Source organism: Chlorocebus sabaeus, chromosome 10 (assembly GCF_047675955.1).
Source record: "Chlorocebus sabaeus isolate Y175 chromosome 10, mChlSab1.0.hap1, whole genome shotgun sequence".
NCBI classification, from domain to species: domain Eukaryota; kingdom Metazoa; phylum Chordata; class Mammalia; order Primates; family Cercopithecidae; genus Chlorocebus; species Chlorocebus sabaeus.
This window is the reverse complement of record NC_132913.1, coordinates 123620077-123642171: the sequence shown is the minus strand read 5'-3', so window position 1 is coordinate 123642171 and position 22095 is coordinate 123620077. Positions and strand designations below refer to the sequence as shown.

General features: G+C 51.4%; 1 protein-coding gene across 8 annotated transcripts in view; it reads right to left on the bottom strand.

The window, feature by feature from the left end:
* AGAP1 (ArfGAP with GTPase domain, ankyrin repeat and PH domain 1) overlaps positions 1-22095 on the bottom strand; it is a 642723-nt gene that overhangs the window by 9622 nt on the left and 611006 nt on the right. For all 8 annotated transcript variants that reach the window (XM_007966740.3, XM_007966741.3, XM_007966743.3 and 5 more), the window contains one exon: positions 2554-2809. In XM_007966740.3, the coding sequence (XP_007964931.1) occupies positions 2554-2809 (256 nt within the window). The remainder of the gene's footprint in view (positions 1-2553; positions 2810-22095) is intronic.

Genomic DNA, 22095 nt, shown 5'->3' with positions numbered 1-22095 from the left:
CACCGCACTCCAGCCTGGGTGACAGAGTGAGACTCCATCTCAAAAATAAATAAATAAATAAATGAAAATAAATAAAACATTGTCACTGGAAGAAACAGTACCCGGACGTATGTCCTCACACAGAATCTTTCTCAGGGCTAAAGTACACAACATTTTTTAGCTTTTTGCTCATGAAAAAGAGTGAATTGTGAATTCACTTCCACTTCTGCCAACGCACAATGTGTGGGAGTCTGAGGCCACTCAACAGCATGGAACCAGCGCCATCAAAGGAATTTTTGCTCAGTTGGAGGAGGAAATATGGCCTGTAATTTATAACTGTGTCCTCTGCTCCCACCACCAATTCGTATGTTTCAGTCCTAACACCCAGTACTTTTGCATGTGACTGTATTTGGAGATAGAGCCTTTATGGTGGTATATGAGCTTAAATGAGGTCACAGCAGGGTTAGTATTTGTATGAGAAGAGGAAGAGGCTGTGCTGGGAGGCTGATACCTGTAATCTCAACACTTTGGGAGGCTGAGGTGAGAGGACTGCTTAAAGCCAGGAGTTCAAAACCCATGGGCAATATGGTAAGAACCTAACTCTACAAAAATTAAAAAAAAAATTTGCCATTCATGGAGGTGCATGCCTGTGGTCCCAACTACTTGGGAGGCTGGCGGGGGATTGCTTGAGCCCAGGAGTTCGAGGTTACAGTGGGCTATGATTGTGCCACTGCACTCTAGCCTGGACAACAGAGCAAGACTTTGTCCCAGAAAGAAGGAGGGGAGGGTGGAAAGGAAAGATCTCCTAGGAGCAAGTGCAGAGGAAAGGACCTGTGAGAACACAGGGAGAGGGCGGCCGTCTACCAGCCACGAGAGAGGCCTCACCAGGAACCATCCCTGCTGGGCCTTTGATCTTGTACTTCCAGCCTCCAGAATTGTGAGAAAATAAATGTTTGTTGTTGAAGCACCTGTCTGTGGTATTTTGTTATGGCAGCCCTAGCACACTACACACAACTCTTATTTTTAATTTGCATTACATCACATGTATGACTAATGAGTAAAAGGTAGTATCTTTGATTTTGGTGTAGTGTCTGTATATCTCATCTCATTCTCCAACTGCACCCATCAAAAAAGTCAGATCAAGGCCAGGTGTGGTGGGTCATGCCTGTAATCCCAGCACTCTGGGAGGCCGAGGTGGGTGGATCAGGAGGTCAGGAGTTTGAGACCAGTCTGACCAACCTGGTGAAACCCTGTCTCTACTAAAAATATAAAAATAGGCCGGGCATGGTGGCTCACGCTTGTAATCCCAGCACTTTGGGAGGCCGAGGCGGGCAGATCACAAGGTCAGGAGATCGAGACCATGGTGAAACCCTGTCTCTACTAAAAATACAAAAAAAAAATTAGCCGGGCGCGGTGGCGGGCGCCTGTAGTCCCAGCTACTCAGGAGGCTGAGGCAGGAGAATGGCGAGAACCTGGGAGGCGGAGCTTGCAGTGAACCGAGATCGTGCCACTGCACTCCAGCCTGGGTGGCAGAGTGAGACTCCGTCTCAAAAAAAAAAATAAAAATTAGCTGGGTGTGGTGGCGGGTGTCTGTAATCCCAGCTACTCAGGGGGCTGAGGCAGAAGAATCGCTTGAACCTGGGAGGTGGATGTTGCAGTGAGCTGAGATCGCACAACTGCACTCCAGGCTGGGCGACAGAGCGAGACTCTGTCTCAAAAAAACAAAAAAAAAGTTAGATCAAAAACATGCAGAAGCCTGCAGCACTCTACACGTGCGGCTGTAGAACGTTGCTGCCGTGCTGGACTGACCCATCCTGCCTTGCGAGTGGAGACAGAAGAGCCTCCAGCTGGGTGTCCCACCTCTGGGTGCCGTCCCCACTTCTGGGCACACACTTGCCTTTCCTACCTGGGGAGCCTCCCTGCAGGTGGAGCCTGCCTCTGGTGGGGACCTGCCTCGGCTGAAGCCCCAGGGGTCCATGGGCAGCCCCTAGGTGGGCACGGCTTCTCAGATGTAGCTCCCGGGTGGCACAGGCAAGGCCTCTCTGCTCAACCACTTTATCCTTCTCTTTTACTCATTCAAGCATTGTGCCCACATGCTTCAACAGGAATGTACAGAATACTTTCCCCAGTGGAAATTCATCAGAATGGTTCAAAAGAAGCCCTCTGACAAACTCCTGCCACATCAGACCCCAAAGTTTAGGGTCCAGTATTTCTCTGTTAAGTGAATAAAAACACCAAAGGTTTGGAAATGGGGAAACCCTACAAGCCATCCCGTTAATACACCGCCTTCTCTCCAGAAGATGATGGAAATGAAAAAGAGGGACACCACCAACCCTCCCTGACAAGGGGCAATCACAAAGTGGCAATTTTCAGAAACTCTGACAAGTACTGTACGAGGACCGACTGTGTCTGTATAAGGCCCTCTGTTCTTCAATTGGAGTTTCCCATTAGGAACTGTTCCCACTTGCGGACAAAGAACAACAGCCTTCTGCCAGAAAGATGCCCATGGAAGCAGAACAAAGCAGAGAGTGCCCCCTGTGGCCCGGTCCTCTGCCAGGGGTGCCAACCACCTACCCAGATCAGGAGCTGTGCCAGGACCACATTCCCCTTGCGGCAGGCCAGATGCAGCGCCGTGCGGCCGTCTCCCTCCCCACAGGTCTCGTTCACCTCGTCCCGGGAGCCGTGTGCCAGCAGCAGGATGGCCGTCCGCAGGTCCTCATCGGCGGTGGCCCGCAGCAGGTGCTGGCCCAGGGACAGCTCCGTGCAGGGTAGTGGGGCCAGGAAGAGCTTCTGCTCGTACTTGGCACGGATCCACCGTTCCTTCTCTTCCCTGCAAAGAGCCACCAGACAGGTGCGGTCACGATCAGGCCCGAGAACACAGGCTGCAAGCACCCGCCCCATGTGGTCGGGAGGAGCTGAGAGGGAAGTGAAGTAACAGAAAGCAAAGGTCCTCATTCGGCACAAAGCTCCCTGGAGGAAAGGTTTATCCACCTTCACAAAACAGTATCCTCACCAGCAGCACCAGCCCAGAAATGCAGGTTCTCAGGTCACGCCCCAGACCCCCTGAATCCGAACCTCTAGGAGTGTTTTAACAAGCCCTGCAGGGGAGTCCAGTGGGCCCAAGGTGTGAGAGCTGCTGATCTCAGGCTCATACGCTGTCTTGGTGCTCTTTGTTTCTGTCACTTTTAGTGCAGAATCTGTCCTTCGAAAGAAAACTATCAAGTGAGGGCTCAAGGCCATGGCCTTGGATCAGTGGCTCTCACATGCCGATGCACAGGGGGAACCACCCTACTGCCTGGGACTGGCACGACGGAAGCATGGTCTCCGGGGCTGAGAGCTGTTTTACTGTAAGCAGGGCTGTAGTCAGGACTATAGGACACTTGGCTGAAGCTGGGGGGTGGGTGGACGGGACAGTCAGTGCGCTCCCCACACCTGGGGGTGTCCATGTGGTCTTAGCTCCAAACTCCGAAATAGGGTGTGTGTGTGTGTGTGGACTCCCCAGGTTTTCTAAACCCTTTCAGCTGAAGAAAACATGGCAACAGACTCAAGCAGGAGAGGGCAGAGACTCCAATGAGGAGGTTTAGAAGGGAGATGCAGCTTTTGGAATCTCCAGATACTTGGGAAACGCTTAAGTGGAAAGGACAGAATGTCAGGAATTCCTTAAATGACAAAGAATGGTTGGGTGTTCTGAGGGAAACTGTTCCAGGGCCTGGGAAACAGGCAGGTAGCTCCCAGAAGTCAGAGCTGAGCCCAGAGGCAGAGGAGAGGATGAAGCTGGGGAGGGGGTGCGTGGGGTCGGTGGTGTGGGGAGCAGATGATGCTGGTGCCTGCCCGCCCCCAGGATCACAACCTGGCTAAGATGGGGCTGCCTGAGCTGGCCAGTGTAATACGTGGTGGTCTCCTCCTGGGGGGTCTACAGAGGATGGGGACCCTGCTACCCATCTGTGGGGAGGGCTGAGAAGGAGAGGACAGGACGAGATGAGAAGCTCAAGAAATAGAAGAGGGAACCGACAGTAAGTCATGTTGACGCTGACCCAAAGGAAGGACCCCAGGCGAGCAGCTCCTGTACTCTGGCTACTCACGATGGTTTCTGGTTTCTTAAAAAAGAGTGTGAGAGATACTGAAAACTCAAGACTCTGTAGCACTGCTAGAGGGGGGACAAAAGGTGGGGTGGTGGGGGACAAGAAATTTACAAAGAACAATGTGAGATTTTACAAGCAGCTCTTGAAATTTTACAAAGATCCCAGGAGCAGAGCCCAGCCAGAGAAGTGCTCCCTGCCTGCCTTTTTGATGAGGATGACAAAGAAAAGAGGCCAGGAGCAGTGGCTCACGCCTGTAATCCTAGCACTTTGGGAGGCCGAGGTGGGCGGATCACCTGAGGTCAGGAGTTTGAGACCAGCTTGGCCAACATGGCGAAACCCCGTCTCTACAAAAAATACAAAAATTAGCCGGTGTGGTGGCAGGTGTCTGTAATCCCAGCTACTCGGGAGGCCGAGGTAGGAGAATCGCTTGAACCCGGGAGGCAGAGGTTGCAGTGAGCCAAGACTGCACCACTGCACGCCAACCTGGGTGATAGAATGAGACTCTGTCTCAAAAAAAAAGAAAAAAAAAAAAAAGTAAGAAAAAGGAAAGAAAAGCCCTACATGTAAGAAGGCACCGCAGTTACCCACAGAGACTTTAATAACGCGCTGATTCACAATTGCCCTCTCCAAAATTCAGGTTTCTCCAGGGGAATAATCAGAGTACACAGCTACAAACGACACGGAGAAATCACTCGGGCCTCCGCGAAAGTCTAGAAAGAAAACTCATTACCCATGACATTTCTGCTTCCGAAGTACAGAGGAAAGGCCTTGTCTACACCTTTTACCCCTGTTTACATTGCACCTAGTGATCTAGTGTCGGGTTAGCCCTAATCTGTTTTTAAATACTTAGGCAAACAACTTCTTCCAGGAGTAAATCTGGATTAGTTTTGCTTCACTTCCTGGTACATGGGGGTGACCCCAGAGTGACCCCCGACTCTTTTCATTTGGAGATTTCCAGGACAAACACTTGGCTACAGCTGAGAACTGACACCGGCCCCCACAAATGCAGCGGAGGCAGCCCCCGCACCCCACTCAGGCAAAAACACAAGCACAAAAGCACTGACAATGTCTGGGAAATATGGGTTCAGGAGACAGACAAAAAGAAGTGCTTTTGATACTGTTTTAAAGGCCTTATTGAAAATGTATTAAACATTTGTTGATGCATTTCATAAATCACAAAAGAGCAGGAGCAAAACGTGAATTAAATGAAAAGGGATGACGGGGAAGGATACGTCCAGACTTTCCAGTTCCAATTTGCTAACTCTCATTTTTTGGTAGGCATTAAAATCACAACTATTTGATTCCGCTCCGATTGATTTTAATAGCCATTGCCAAATCACCCAGGGATAAACCAGATAACTTAACACAGTAGCTACAGTGCTAACTGCAATTATTCAATTTCTTTTTAATATTCGAACACCCCAGCCAAAGAATGAGTACAAACCTACAGCTCCTGAACCCTTCCCTGTGTCAGTATGTCCTCCCCGGGAACTGCTGGAGTGATTCTTTGTCCTCACATCTCACCCCATAGGCAACCTCATCTGAACTGACAAGCTGATACACATTTGAATGAGCTGTTCTTTACTTTTAAAAATCAGGATTGTTGGCCAGGCCCGGTGGCTCACGCCTATAATCCCAGCACTTTGGGAGGCCGAGGTGGGCGGATCACAAGGTCAGGAGATGGAGACCATCCTGGCTAACACGGTGAAACCCTGTCTCTACTAAAAAAAAAAAAAAAAATTAGCCGGGCGTGGTGGCGGGCACCTGTAGTCCCAGCTACTCGGGAGGCTGAGGCAGGAGAATGGCGTGAACCTGGGAGGCGGAGCTTGCAGTGAGCCGAGATTGCACCACTGCACTCCAGACAGCCTGAAACTCTGTCTCAAACAGACAAACAAACAAACATCAGGATTGTTGATACCACCTTAATCCTTCAAGAATGGCCATAATCAAAAAAAACCAAAAACCAGTAGATGTTGGTGTGGATGTGGTGTACGGGGAACACTTCTATGCTGCTGGTGGGAATGTAAACTCGTACAGCTGCTGTGGTAAACAGTGTGAAGATTCCTTAAAGAACTAAAAGTAGAACTACCATTGGATCCAGCAATCCCACTACTGTATCCACCCAGAGGAAAAGAAGTCATTACATGAAAAAGATACTTACACACACGTTTATAGCAGCACAATTCACAACTGCAAAATTGTGGAACCAACCCAAATGGCCATCAATCAACAAGTGGATAAAGAAACTGTGGTGTGTATATATATATATATGATGGAATACTACACAGCTATAAAAAGGAATGGGTGAACAGCATTTGCAGTGACCTCCAATGAGAGTGGAGACTATTATTCTAAGGAAAGTGACTCAAGAATGGAAAGCTAAACGTCGTATCTTCTCACTGATATGTGAGAGCTAAGCTATGGGGACACAAAAGGCACAAGAATGATACAATGGACTTTGGGGACTTGGGGAGAAGAGTGGGAGGGGGGCGAGGGATAAAAGACTACAAATAGGGTACAATGTATACTGCTGGGGTGATGCGTGCACCAAAATCTCACAAAGCACCACTAAAGAACTCACCTATGGCTGGCTGTGGTGGCTTAAGCTTGTAATCTCAGCAATTTGGGGGGCTGAGGCAGGTGGACTTCTTGAGGTCAGGAGTTCGAGACCAGCCTGGCCAACATGGAGAAACCCTGTCTCTACTAAAAATACAAAATAGCCGAGGGTGGTGGCATGCACCTGTAATCCCAGCTACTCGGGAGGCTGATGCAGGAGAATCGCTTGAACCCAGGAGGCGGAGGTGGCAGTGAGCCAAGATTGCACCACTGCACTCCAGCCTGGGCGACAGAGCGAAACTGTCTCTTTCTCAAAAAAACAAAAAACAAAACAAAAACCAAAAAAAAAAAAAAAAAAAACAAAAAACAAAAACAAAACCAAAAAACTTAATTAACCAAATACCACATGTACCCCAAGAACTTATGGGAAAAAAAATCAGCATTGTATAAACTATATAATAAAAGGTAGGTCCAGGTTTTGTGGGCCCGAAACCCACAAATGGGAGACTGAGACAGGAGAATTGCTTGAACCCTGTGGAGGGTGGAGGATGCAGTGAGTCGAGATTACACCATTGCACTCCAGCCTGGGCAACAAGAGTGAAACTCCGTTTCCAAAACAAAAGTTTTCAGCCAGGTGCAGTGGCTCATGCCTGTAATCCCAGCACTCTGGGAGGCCAAGGCTGGGCAGGCCACCTGAGGTCTAGAGTTCAAGACCAGGCTGGCCAACATAGTGAAAACCCGTCTCTACTAAAAATACAAAAATCAGCCTGATGTGGTGGCACACCTGTAGTCTCAGCTACTCAGGAGGCTGAGGCAGGAGAATCACTTGGATCTAGGAGGCGGAGGCTGCAGTGAGCCAAGATTGCGCCATTGCACTCCAGCGTGGGTGACAGAGCGAGAGTCTGTTTAAAGAAAAGAAAAGAAAAGAAAAGAAAAGAAAGCAAAACAGAAGCTTTCAATGCTGACTTCTGAGTCCTTTGGGACTGCAATATTTCAGTGTTTTTTGGACACTAGGAGGTGATCAGGCAGCTAGGGGCAGTCACTGGGCTTTGTGTCTGCATCAGACGTGATTCTTGTTAGCAGCTGAAATTTAACTAGTATGAAAACAGGACTCAGACAATGGGTTTTTTTTGGGTGCTACTTCAGCAACCTCACGCATGTCAGTCCCCTGCTGTGACTTGAAGCCCACCTCCCATGGATGTTCCCATCCTGATACCAGCGGCAAAGCTTAGCTCCCTGCACTTTCTGCAAGGCCCAAAGGCAGGAAAAGCAAATCTCCCCACCAATACTGGGCTCACAGGCTTACTCTTAAGCATTAGAGAGATGGCGGCTTGCGTGCCTGCTTTTTTTGACTTAGTGGTGCAGATGTTCACCTTTCTAATAACTTCTTGGACCCTCCTTTCCTCATCTGTCAAATGGGGACAGTGACATCTACACCAGGCAGGGCTGTTTTGGGATTTGGGATCACGCATTTGGATGACATCATGGCCACAGCGGTTTCCCCTGCAAACAGCGGCTGTGGTTATGACCGAAGAGAACCTCTCTGATAATTCAAGATTATGTGAGCAACAGGAGCTCACCAGTGGAAGCGGCACGTGTAAGTGCCAGTGGCACAGGGCTGTGGGTACTGAAGGCCTGCTGGGTGCGGGAGGCTTCTAAATCACAGCTGTGTGTACATACGAGCTTCACGCAAGTCCTCATGCACAGCATGGTACGGGGGCCGCTCTTGGCCAGAGGCCTTGCCAAGCCTGCTGGTATCTTGTGAGCTCCCCCCAGGGTGCAGAGGATCCTGAGACTCTGGGGTAAGGAGTTTGGCAGGTTTAAATGACCTCATAGCTGTCAGAGTTGCAGGAGCAACATCTCGTTGGCTCCTGCCCCATAGCCTTGAGATGTTTAAAGGCTTCTTGGATGTTAGAGGATGAGTCGTGTCCCACAAAATTCACATGCTGAAGCCTGAACCCTCAATGCTGCTGTAAGTGGAGATGGGATCTTCAGGGAGAGAATCAAGGTTAAATGATGCTATAAAGGTACAGGCCTAATTCAATAAGCTGAAAAGAGGACGAGACGCTGGGGATGTCTCCCCCACTCTGAGTGCACCCGGAGGAAGGGCAGGACACAGGGAGAAGGCACCATCTGAGCCAGGGAGAGAGGTCTTACCAGAACCAACCCTCTGGGCACCCTGACCCCGGACTTCCAGCCTCCGGAACTGTGAGACGTGAATGGCCTGCACTGAAGCCACCCGCGTGGATTACGTTATTATGGCAGCCTGAGCTGACGCATACTCTGGATAGCATCCTTCATCTTTCTCACTAGCGTCTGCAAACACAGGCCACATGTGACCGAGGGACATGCTGACAATGGCTTCTTCTCGATGAGAATATTCCGTCTAGAGGCATTTGCCCTAAGAAGCCACGACGTCAAAGCACACAGACTCAGGTGGTCACTCGGAGGCCGCGATTCTACTTCTGGGATCCCTGGCTTGTCTTGGCTGAGCCTTTCATTTTCCCCAAGGAAGGCCAGTTCAAGAGCAGGCAGCCGGCAGTACATCACCTCCCCTCATTCCAATCCCCGGGAGGACCACTGCTCACAGCCTCCGTTAGCTAATGAGCTAAAAAATGAATTATTGGCGTGGCCGGCTGTCAGCAGAAAGGAGGGGGCCCAGTTCCTCATTTGATGCGGTGCTGACACACCTTTAAATAAATCAACCACAGGAGAGCGAGGGAAAATGAGGGAATGGGCGACTCGGCGGAAGAAAGGCACTGACACAATCCCCAAAGTGAAAAGAAAAGGTACCTTTAAGGCGCCATCGTATTTTATATTTGCTTTTCCTCCTGCCTAAAAGAAGACCTCTTTTGTAGGTGGCTCTTTACCTCTCTCTGGGCCATGTCAGGAAGCCATCTACAGGGACAGCCAGGCACTGAGCATAGGACATAGGAATCACTGGGTAGGTTGCAGGAGCCATGAACCCTCTGGTTTTTTCAGGGTCTGATAGCTCAGAGACAGATACTCTAGCATTGGTGCCTGATGGGCTTTGCTGCACCTGACCTTAAGGGGTGGTGACTTGGCCAAGGTGGCTTTCCTGTGTCCACCCCAAAGACAATTATCTCAGACACTCCCCACCTGCAACCTGAATACTTAGTGCCCGCCATGCCAAATCCACTGCATGACTCAGCTGGCAAGGTGTCATCTCCATGTAACCAGAGCACTTAGTGTCGGGATAAGGATGTGACAGTAACTGATTTTATTGATCATTCCGGGTAACACCAGACTCTTAAGAGGACCCCCGAGCATATACACATTTAAAAAACAAACTCTAGCTAGGCATGGTGGCTCACGCCTGTAATCCCAGCACTTTGGGATGCTGAAGTGGGTGGATCATGAGGTCAGGAGTTCAAGACCAGCCTGGCCAACATGGTAAAATCCCATCTCTACTAAAAATACAAAAATTAGCCAGGTGTGGTGGTGGACGCCTGTAATCCCAGCTACTCGGATGGCTGAGGCAGAGAATTGCTTGAACCCGGGAGGTGGAGGTTGCATGAGCCAAGATCACACCACTGCACTCCAGCCTGGGCAACAGAGAGAGACTCAGTATCAAAAACAGACAAATAAACAAACTCCGTATCAAATGTGGAACAAGATGCACACGTGACGGCAGAGTGGTGGCCATATTTTGGGAAATCACAGGAAAAAAGAAAGGCTGCAGGAAAGAAGAGAAGGTCGATTTTATTGCAAGTTTCAAAGGGGAGAAGGAGTGGAGAGCCTAGAACTGACAGACCCGGCTTTTCCTTCCTTGAAAGAGAGCAAGAAGGAAGGAAAGACCCAGGGAATTTTACATCATTCAGGCCAGACGGGGCTGCAGAAAAGAAGCAGGGAGGCTCCCAATCTGGTCCCCACCTTTAGGACAGGCCTGGAGCCATGAGGTGGCCGGCTAGCACCTGGGAGGGCCAAAGTTCTCTTCTCTGGAAAAAGATGGATGCTGAGCCGCCTTCAACCTGCCCAGGGACCAGCCTGAGAGCAGGAGAGCCTCCTGTGCACGTACGTGTGAGCGTGAGTGCCGACAGAGAGCGGGAGAGCCTTCTGTGCGTGTGCGTGTGCGAGTGCCGACTCCCGACTCCTGAGCCCGAGCTTGGGCCGGGATGCTCACGCTGCTCCCAGTTTGCCCAGCGTCATACAACTCCCAGAACCTGCGAACAGAAAGCAGGTGCTGCACAGACAGCGTGACAGCCAATCCAGTAACAACAGAATCAAGGCAGAGTCGATAACACATCAGGAGGGAGGGGATGGGGGATGGAGAGAAGCATTTGTGTTTACAAAAGAAAATGTGCAAGTCAGCGTTGTGGGGAGAGAGAGCTTTTCTTTCTCTTTTTTTTTTTTTTTTTTTTTTTTTTTTTTTGAGATGGAGTCTTGCTCGCTGTGCCGCCCAGGCTGGAGTGCAGTGGCACTATCTTGGTTCACTACAACCTCCACCTCCTGGGTTCAAGCAATTCTCCTGCCTCAGCCTCATGAGTAGCTGGGATTATAGGCATGTGCCACCATGTCCGTCTAATCTTTGTATTTTTAGTAGAGATGGGGTTTTGCCATGTTGGCCAGGCTGGTCTCAAACTATGGACCTCAGGTGATCCACCCTCTTCGGCCTCCCAAAGTGCTGGGATTACAGGTGTAAGCCACTACACCTGGCCTCCAGAGAGTTTTCATTTCAAGCTCTGTGGCAAGGACTCAGAGTGGGGGCCAATCATCACATGCAGGCTGCACCGGGCTCTGTATTGCGGTTACAGGTGCTGGGGTAAAAGCCCGAGGGAAGACCACATGGGAGCCCTCACTGCAGTGCCCACTGGAGAATGTACCTGAGCAAGACCATTCGCGTGACAACACTGTCGATGACTCCAATGAAAAAGCAACAACCAACTGTGATGGTTTATCTGTCCTCAAGTGACTAGGGGATGCCACAGGCAGGTCTGTGTGTTCCCGGCACTTCACGCTGCCTGATACTGGGATGGACCCTTTCTTCTTCTTCTTCTTCTTTTTGAGAAAGGGTCTCACTGTCACCCAGGCTGGAGTGCAGTGGCTTGACCAGGGCTCACTACAGCCTCAAACGCCTGGGCTCAAGCAGTTCTGCCAACTCAGCCTCCAAAGCAGCTGGGAATACAGGTGTATACCACCATGCTTGGCTAATTTTTTGTACTTTTTGTAGAGATGGGGTTTCACCATGTTGCCCAGACTGGTCTCAAACTCCTGGACTCAAGTGAGCCACCTGCTTTGTGCCGGGGTTACAGTGTTGAGACACAGTGCCTGGTCGTCTTCTCTTTTCTTTCTTTTTTTTTTTTTAAGATAGGCTCTTGCTATGTAGACCAGGCTGGGTTCGAGCAGGCTGGACTGCTTTGGGCCCAAGCGATCCTCCTACCTCAGTCTCTTGAGCAGCTGTGACTACAGATGTGTGCCACCATGCCTCGCTTTTTGTTTTTTTGTTTGGTTTTGTAGAGATAGGGGTCTTGCTATATTGCCCAGGTTGGGATTCCAGCAATCGTCCCACCTCAGCCTCCTGAACAGCTGGGCCTACAGGCATGCACCACCATGCTCTGCTGGGATCAGCCCTTTCTCATCCCAGTGACTGGAAATGCTGCAGTGAGGGTGCCTCCCCTGCACGGATTTATCAACAAAGTCTGCTCTTTTATCACTGCTATGTGTTTGTGTCACCCCAAATCCCTCTGCTGAAATCCTAACTCCCCAAGGTGATGTTATTAAGAGGGAGGGCCTTTGGGAGGTGACTAGCTGATGATGGCCCTGCCCTCATAAATGGGATTTAGGGCTCCCGTAAAAGAGGCCTGAGGAAGCTGGTTTGCCTCTTCTACCACATGAGGACGCGGCAATGAGGTATTCTCCATGAAGCAGAGACGGAGCCCTCACCAGACACCGAATCTGCCAGTGCCTCTGTCTTGGACTTTCCAGCCCCCAGAACCATCAGCAAGACACTCCTTTTGTGTATAAATTTCCCCATCTAAGTATTTTGTTATAGCAGCCCCAGAGGACTGAGACAATAATGAATATAGGACTTTCTGCATAATTTCTCCATCTTTATTTACAATGCCACATGAGCCAAATGGTGGGTTTTAGGTGACTGATCATGGACATATATTTATATAATGCAGAGTCACTATTAAAATAGACAAACTCTGTTATACAGACTAGGAAAAGTATCAGTAATGTTCACAGCCAATGCTTATCAAGTATTTGTGATGTGCCAACCACTGACTTGAGGCTTTTTTGTTTTTTGAGACAGGTCTTGCTTTATCACCCAGACTAGAGTGCAGCGGCGCAATCACAGCTCAATGCAGTCTGGAACTCCTGGGCTCAAGTGATCCTCCTGCCTCAGCCTCCCAGGTAGGTGGAACTACAGGTGCGCATCACCATGCCCAGCTAACTTAATTTTTTTGTAGAGAAGGGGGTCTTTTTTGGAGACAGGGTCTCTCTCTGCTGCCCAGGTTGGAGTGCAGTGGCTCCACCAGGGTTGCCCAGGCTGGTCTTGAACTCCTGGCCTCAAGCAATCCTCCCACCTTGGCCTCCCAAAGTGCTGGGATGATAGGTGTGAGTCACTGCACCCAGCCCAGGCTGAAGCTTTTGCACAATTACCTGATTTAATTCTGACAACACCTAGTGAGGAAGGTCATATTCTTACCCGCATCTTAGAGGGGAAGGACAGTGATACAGCACACTGCCCAGGACCCCCAGCTGGGACACCTGACAGACCGGCTGCCCTGGCACTGCCTGACCTCTTGCTCAGGGATTTGATGCCTCCCAAATTAGGAAACTTCTTCCCATCTGCACAGCCACCACCTGGGCTTCGAGAGTCTAGGTGGATCCACAGCTCCACTCTCACTCTCTCCCTTTGGCCATCTCAACATTTGGTTCTGGTCTTTGGTGAAGGGTTAGGTAGGGTTTGCTTCAGAGAAAGAATCTAGAGATGTGCCCCCCAATGGGGCAGCTATAAGCTGCCCGTGGGTGTAGATGTGAATTAATTGAAACAAAGTAACATTAAAAACACAGTTCCTTTAGACACATTTCAAGTGCTTGACATAAATATGCGGTTGGCAGCTGCCACCTTGGGCTGCTCGGATCCAGAACATTTTCACAGCTGCCCGTGTAGAGCACTGACACTGCCGCCGACTAGGACGTCTCCACGGCTGCCGATTGAGAACACTTCTGCTATTACAGAGGATGCATGGATCTAGATCATCTCAGTTTTTCCTTCCTCCTCTTCTTCCCTATCAAAACTATCTATAATTTATCATAATAAATATTTATAATAATTACAAAGATTAATAATTCATGGAATTTTAGAATGAAGAGAAAGATCACTAAAAGGAAAAGGCAAGTCATATAAATACCAGCACCCAAAACAGAAGTGCTGCCCAGGTAGGAGGTGCTCGGGGGGCGGCGGGGGTGAGGCTGACCAGGCAGCTGAGTCCCAGAGGTGACCTTGGTCACTGCTAGTGGCAGTGTCATTTATGCACTGGCAAATCCTTGTCAGCGATGAGCAAAGTGTAGACCAAGACCTCTGGGGACACCTGGAGAGCGCAGGGAGAGTCACACCTACACACAACTACCTTCAGAGAGAAACACTGTCTTCCCGCAATGCCCCATCCTCTGTTCCTCATGCATTTGAGAGCTACAAAGATGCAGTCTCACACAGCCACCATCAGCTGTGTTTTGGTCCTGGCAGGGAAGGGTCAGCACATTGCCAAGGGGTAATAAGGTTAATGGGTTGGATTCCCAGAAAAGAAAGTTTTAAGCAAATAACCACAAAGCTTCTGACTGCCTTTCAGCACTGTCTTGTGGCAGGCGCTGGGAGATGAACGGGACACAGACAAGGGAGTGGGCAGCCAGACGCCCGCCTTGGTCCTCACAGGGGCCGCTGTGTGTGGCAGGCCTGGGGCGCTCTGGGATGCTATAAAAACGGTCTCTTGGTGGTTTCATCCTCAGCCTTCGAATCTCACAAATGTGGCTTTCTCAGCACGTCTATAAAATACTGAGCAAGAGCCTTTCCCGAAAGTGCACTCCAGGTCGAGTCTAATGTGTTCATTTTTATTGGAACCTCCTCTCTTCCAGTGTGAAAAGGCCAAAAGAATTTGTGTATGTGTGCCTGCCACTTGTCACAGTCTTCCCTTTGGAAACATCTTCCCCTGCCCCCGCCAACAGGTGGGAGAGGAGTTGGGCAGTGATATTCAAGGAGATTCTGTAGCAGAAGGGGCTGGCATGGAGGAACACCCTGGGGGTAAGGAGCAGGCACTGGAGGGGACCCGCCCGCCTGGTGTTGAAACTGACAGAGGAGGAGAGGAAGGGCACAGGAAGAAGAGAAAAGAGGGCTAGCAGCAAGGAATTTCCAGAGTGCTTCCTGCCTCAAGCAAAACAGGAACTGGGAGGGAAGGCATGGAAGAGGGGGCTGGAACAATATGTGAGGAAGAGAGAGGGGCTTCCTCTCTCGGCAGGGGAAGACCCCGGCCCACTGCGAGGAGCGCTGACAGCTGCCTCCCCCTTGCATGCATGCCTTCTCCCCGAGCCGCGTTGCTAGGGGGTCAGGCGGAGGGACGGAGCACAGCCCACAAAGGTCAATGGATATTTATTCCTTAATTACTGAATGCTTTTAAGAAGCTGGCCACTGTAAATCCCGCACACGGGGAGCAGGAGTCAGTGGACAAGGATTTATGCTTGTGGGGCAAAGACAAAATAAATATCCCGCCTGACTTCTGATCAATATTATGAGTGTTTTTGCCAACCTGCAGGGTGTTTTATGAGCACAGAGGAACAGAAGAGGATCATTATTAATTAAATAAAGTCAACCATATTAAGCTTATTACTTCTGCAAGTCACAGTTAAATGTGCCCGGCCGCAGGTGTGGGGGCTGGCAGGTCCCCGGCAGGTGCGGGCCCCAGGCGGCCCAGGAGAGCAAGGATGTGCCCGGGTGCTCTGGCCCCAGCCAGGTTTTCCTGATTCTGCACTGCCCTGTGCAGGCTGGCACAGCCTGTGTTGTTCCAGAAGGGATTGGGGCAAGGGGAGGGCCAGTTACCGGGAGGTGAGCTTGGTCTTGTCCCCAAACCTTCGCCTGAGGTTCAGGTTGAGACTCGGTGCACTCGTGGCTTTGCTGTCATTAGCCACTGGGCACGCCCAACCCTCCCTGCCTGTTGAGAACCTGACCAGCCCGAGCAGGATAATATTCCTGGATACAAGTCACAGTGCAAATGCAGCCTCATTCTTCTAGAGTTTTGAGGCAAACTATGGAGACTATCCGAGGAATCATGAAAGCAGGCACCTAGGACATGTGGGACCGGGCCAGCGGCCCACAGCGGCCCGCGAGGGAGGATGCGTGAGGCTAGCTAGTGAACTCAGCCAGCTCAGGCCCGAGGATCTGTTTGGTGTGTAGATGTGCCAAGCGCTCAAGAAGCACCCAGCACAGAGGAGGAGGGACCCAGGCCTCTCTGGGCAGGGCCATGGTTGGCTGTGGGGCCCTGGGCAGCCACCCTCTTCCAGGCCTCAGTTTCCCTCTAGAGAGGCTCAATGACTCAAGGCCTGCTGCCTCTGAAGTTTGAGGTCCTGTAGGAGAATCCGCTGGGGGCGGGCGGTAAAGACAGGACAGAAGACAGCTGCTGCTCCTCGGGAACAGAGAGCTGCCTGCCAGCAAAAGGCCTGCACAGCAGGTACAGACCCCACCCAGGGTGCTCTCTCATCGAGCCTCCTCCCAGGACGGCCTTGGCCCAGCTTGCCGTGTTGACACATCTGTAAAATGCACCATAGGCCAGGGCAGCCACCCCCTCGTAGACTTCAGGCACCTCCACGGGGCCCAGCACTCTCTGTGAGACGCAGTTGGGCAAGGAGGCAGAAGAGGTTCTTGCGGTCCTCCCTCCTGGGTCCCCATCGTGAAGCCAGACCTTGCCTGCTCCTCCCGGCCTACTCCCACGAGACCCGCAGACCCCATCCTGCTGCCACCAGCACCATGACTAATGCAGGTGGGAAAACGAGCCCATGGCCTGCAGACAGCCCTGCCCACCAGCTGGCTGTGTGTGACCCCAGCTGCTTTCTCCAACTGCATTCATGGGAGATCCACCCCAGAATGAAAGAACTGGCTTACGTGAATTCTCGGGTCCCTGGAATCACAGCATGCCCCGCCGAGCCCACCCTTCTCGAAGCTTTCCACTGCCTACTTGGGGTGTCACAAGGCTGGAAGAAGTGCAGTGCCCGTCACACAAAGGGCAGGGGTTGGCCGAGTCACACACACAACAGCCCGGGTGGCACACAGGTGCCCCGGGGCCCTGCGCCCTGTGCCCTGCCACAGTGCCTGCACATTAACCCTCCTTAGGCCGGCTCTGGCGAGCTGCATATGGACATCTGCTTCCCACTATGGTTTGGATGACATGCTAGGAAAGGCCAAGAGAGGTTTGGCCACTGCTGCTCTGCAGATGGACGAAAGCTCCTTAGGCTTCAATCAAAGTTCTAAAACCAAGGTCCTCTCCAGCTCCAGCCACACTGATTCCAGTATGTGCTTTGAAATTGGCAAACAGAGCAGGCATCCTGATGCCGAGGGCCCGGCCCCAAAGGCTGCCAGTCAGCCAGCCAAGGGCAGCCAGAAAACAGTGATTTGCTGCAGTGCAAAGTGTCCCTGGGAGGGGCAACAGGAGCGCTGGTGTGTGCGTGCTCCCGAAAGTCACTCGCTGAAGCCCTAACCCCCCATGTGATGGTGTTTGGAGACAGGACCTCTGGGAGGTGATTAGGTCAGGAGAGTAGACCCCCATGAATGGGATTCTCACCCTTATAAGAAGAGGCACAAGAGGGGCCGGGCGCGGTGGCACACGCCTGTAATCCCAGCACTTTGGGAGGCCAAGGTGGGTGGATCACAAGGTCAGGAGATGGAGACCATTCTGGCTAACATAGTGAAACCTTGTCTCTACTACAAATACAAAAACAAAATTAGCCGGGTGTGGTGGTGGGTGCCTGTAGTCCCAGCTACTCAGGAGGCTGAGGCGGGAGAATGGTGTGAACCCAGGAGGCGGAGGTTGCAGTGAGCCAAGTTTGAGCCACTGCACTCCAGCCTGAGTGATGGAGTGTCACAAAAAAAAACACAAAGAGATGCAAGAGAGATGCCCTCTCCTCTCTCTTCCAAGTGAGGACACTGCAAGAGGCATCTGTCTATAAGCCAGGAGGAGGCCCCTCACCAGAAACCAATCAGCCAACACCTTGATCGTGGACTTCCCAGCCCTCAGAAGTATGAGGAATACATGTCTGTTGTGTATTTGGTCACAGAAGGCGGAGCTCACAGTGCCTCTGTCTTCCTCTCTGTCCTTGGTCCCCCTGCCCGCCCCATCTTTCACCCCTACCTGGCTATCATGTTAAAACTGAAGTTGACTCAAGACTGTGTGCACGCCGGGTTCTTCATTTTAAAACAGGTAAGTGGGATGTTTTGGATTTTTCCATTCAGACCAATTCACCACTTTGCTTGAATCGAACTGCTTTTCCTTGTAGGGAGCCCGAATGCATGCCTTGCTGGCTTGGAAAGTCAGCCCTGATCTCTGCGCCCCGGGGTGAGGGCCGTGCCTTCTCTCACTGAGACAGACGGAAGGAACTCAGCTTCATCTTCCTTCATAGCCTGTCTCTCCTGATGCTAACCTGCCAGGGTGGAGTTGGTGAAATGTAGTCAGAGCTACGGGCACAGGCTGAGACGGGCATCCACAGCTCTGCTCTGGTACCTCGAGGGCTCTCTGTGCACGCTGCTAGTACTTTTTTTTTTTTTTTTTTTTGAGACAGAGTCTCACTCTGTAGCCTAGGCTGCAGTGCAGTGGCATGGTCTTGGGCTCACTGCTACCTCCACCTCCTGGGTCCCAGTTCAAGTGATTCTCCTGCCTCAGCCTCCCAAGTAGCTGGGATTACAGGCATGCACCACTATGCCCAGCTAATTTTTGTATTTTTAGTAAAGATGGGGTTTCACCATATTGGCCAAGCTGGTCTTGAACTCCTGACCTTGTGATCTGCCCACCTTGGCCTCCCAAAGTGCTGGGATTACAGGCGTGAGCCACCGCACCTGATCTGTACACACTCGTCTTTGTAACCCAAGTTGGATTCTCTAACGGGCGAGAGGGCTGTGGCTTTGTAAGGGATTCTGAGGATGGTCCTGACCCTCACAGCCCTGTGCCACCAGGAATCAGAGAAGGGACAAGGATTTTGTGAGCGGCAGACAGCACAGGTGCCGGTGGAGGGGCAGGATCCACCTCTGATGCGGAGTCGTTTGATGAGGCTGCAGGACTGAAGTCTCCACCTGTCTAGGAGCACAGCTGGGGGACTTCTTAGTCCTGTGCAGCCAGAGGGCACTGGGGATGGAACAGGATGGGGTGCTGGAGGCTGGACTGCCTTGGGAAACTGGAACTGCCCGTGTCAGCCTGGCCTGGTGGTGTGTCTCCACAGCAGCCAACAGGCCTGGCCCTATCAGAGCCCCGGCTGCTGGCACGGGCCCTCAGCCTCTTCTCGCAGGCCTTTACACAGGCCTCCCGCCTTGCGGGGCTCCTGGGGCGGACCCACTGCCCAAGGCCCCCCACCTAAATGCAGGTGGGAAGTACCTAAGGTTTCACATTGCTGCAGGCCTGGGTTCGAATATTCAGTTTCCCTATCTGCAAAAAGGGGATAAAACTCTCCACATCTTAAGGATACAGTAAGGATGCAAGGCGGTTGTGCGTGTGGCTCAATGCCTGGGTTAGCCCTTGGTAAACGCACAAGGGCAGGGTGGGGACAGAAGCCAGGGAGGATGGCGGGGTGCTTAGAAGGGGCCCAGGAGAGGCTGGGCACATGGCTCACGCCTGTAATACCAGCACTTTTGGAGGCCGAGGCGGGCGGATCATGAGGTCAGGAGTTCGAGACCAGCCTGACCAACATGGTGAAACCCCGTCTCTACTAAATAAAAAAATTTAGCCAGGCGTGGTGGTGGGCACCTATAATCCCAGCTACTTGGGAGGCTGAGGCAGGAGAACTGCTTGAACCCAGGAGGCGGAGGTTACAGTGAGCCGAGATAGCATCACTGCACTCTGGCTCTGGACAATAGAGCAAGACTCTGTCTCAGAGGAAAAACAAAAAGAAAGAAAGAAAGAAACAAACAAGGGGCCCAGGAGAAAAAGATGGAGCCTGTGCTGAGGTAGGGGGTGGGGAGTGGCCCAGCAGGGTCGGACTGTGCAGGTTGTGAACAAAATGAGGATCAGCCAGCCCAGCTGCCCCCTTGGGGGCTAACATGCCCCGAACTGGGTGCTCAGGGCTTGTGAGCAGTGGGTGGGACCATTACTTTGTAAACAGCAGAGCCTGGCACGCGGGGGTGACTGACCAGTGACCTTGGTGTAGAGATTTTTCCTTTTTCTGGGAGGCAGTGGGCACAGATGAGGCCAGAGGATGGAACGGGACAGAGGTGCTGGTTTTGGTGAGGGAGACCCCTCCATCACTGTGTTGTCCAGACGTGCTGTCTGCAGCAGGAAGAGGTGCTATGCTGAGGGCTGTGTCTTCTGGGAGTCTGTTAACGGGGCAGGCGTTGGAGAGGTGGCACCCAGGAGGCCAGGCCTGGGGGTGGGAGGTGGGCAGAAACCCCGGAGGGGAGGGGATGGGCAGAGCCAAGAGGTCGGGCGGGGGCTTGCAGTGGGAGAACAGAAAGCCATTTTGAAGTCTAACTTTTAGGAAAATGACTTTTGAAAAAAATGTTACACTATTAGTGAAAGGCAAAACACCCAGAATGTTCCAGAAGCAGCCGAGATATTTTTAATTTTACTATTTCCCCACCATTTTCTAATCTGTTGTAAAAACAACACAACAAAACACGGAACGTTTACAGGAAAAATTGCCAGCGACACCCCCTTAACTTGCAAAGTCTCTTTGTGTCTCTGAGCCCCTTCCTGCCATTCTCCACTTGCAGACGTATTTTACCTACTTGGCATTTAACACAGGCAACTTTATTATTCTGCTCAAAGGAAGTTTTTTTTTTCTTTTCAGCGTCTTACTCTGTTGCCCAGGCTGGAGTACAATGACGCGATCTCAGCTCACTGCAACCTCCTCATCCTGGGTTCAAGTGATTCTCCTGCCTCAGTCTCCTGAGTAGCTCGGATTACAGGCATAAGCCACCACACTCGGCTAATTTTTGTATTTTTAGTAGAGACAGGGTTTCACCATGCTGGCCAGGCTGGTCTCGAACTCCTGGCCTCAAGAGATCTGCCCACCTCAGCCTCCCAAAGTGCTGAGATTATAGGCATGAGCCACCGTGCCCGGCCTCAAAGGAAGTTTTATAAGGGAAGTTTGTGAATTCATTTGGAAACTGTGTGCGTGTGTCTGCACAGAAACATAGCTAAGCCATGCTAGTCACACACAGGGTGGAAGTTTCTGTACTTCACCATCAGAAAACATGTGAACTACTGTTTTAAAGCATAAATCCCGATAAATGTGTGCCCAGTGAGAGGGAGCCCGAGCCAGTGGGGTGAGGCCGTCCTACACTCCGCGTAATGTGGCATGAAGCGCACGGCGGCCCTGGTGGTAGCAGCCCCCATCACAGCGAATTAAGTTCGCCATAACAGTGGCTGATGTGATCCGCTTTGGAACATATCGCATCATAAACAGATAGGGGAAGAGAAATGGCCCTTTTCCTCCGCTCGGGATACTGTAAAGTGGATGCGAGCCCTTGCCGTACGTGTACCGATGCCCTTTAAACACCGGGGAGAGGAACAGCCAAGGCTCTTCTCACACGGGAGAGCCAGGGATAGGCCGGAGGGACTGCAGAGGGCACAGCACAGGCCGGTGGCTTCTCAGGGACTTGTTGGCTAAGTGGTTGTCAAACCCGAGAAAGAGAAGGTCGCAGGCTGTGACACGGCGACACGTTCGGAAAAAGTTGCAGAGAACTCCAAGCAGGTTTCCAATAAAAACTGCCAGGTGGCTGTAAGAACTGCAGCCTGCGGTAATATTATTTTTTAAAGACATAGGACTCTTGCTTTGGAACAATAAGGAGTCTTCTTAATGTGGTATTCCTTTTAATCTGCTTGCGGTAGGGGATTACAACAGTTACAACGGCCAAACGACAGTACCAACAACCACGCAGATTCTAAGAGAGGACAGGCATTGGAGCGGGGAATAACCAAAGGGAAACACACTGAAAATTCATTTGCATTTTGACTTTTTTCAAAATACGAGAACATGGAAACATGCTGAAAGCAGCTGACGGAACGAGGGGCCTGGGTCTGGAAAGCAGCTGATGGAATGAGGGGCCTGGGTCTGGAAAGCAGCTGATGGAATGAGGGGCCTGGGTCTGCGGATCCCTGTGTCAGCCTGGCTGACACTCACATTCTTTGCAATGGGGTTGCCTGGCATGAAGCCACTCACTCCAGCCAAGATGAATTCCGTCCAGGGTAATGACAACTGGAATTTTATTACAGACTGGATGGCGCTTTCAGAGAAAACCCAACAAATGTACAATACCTGG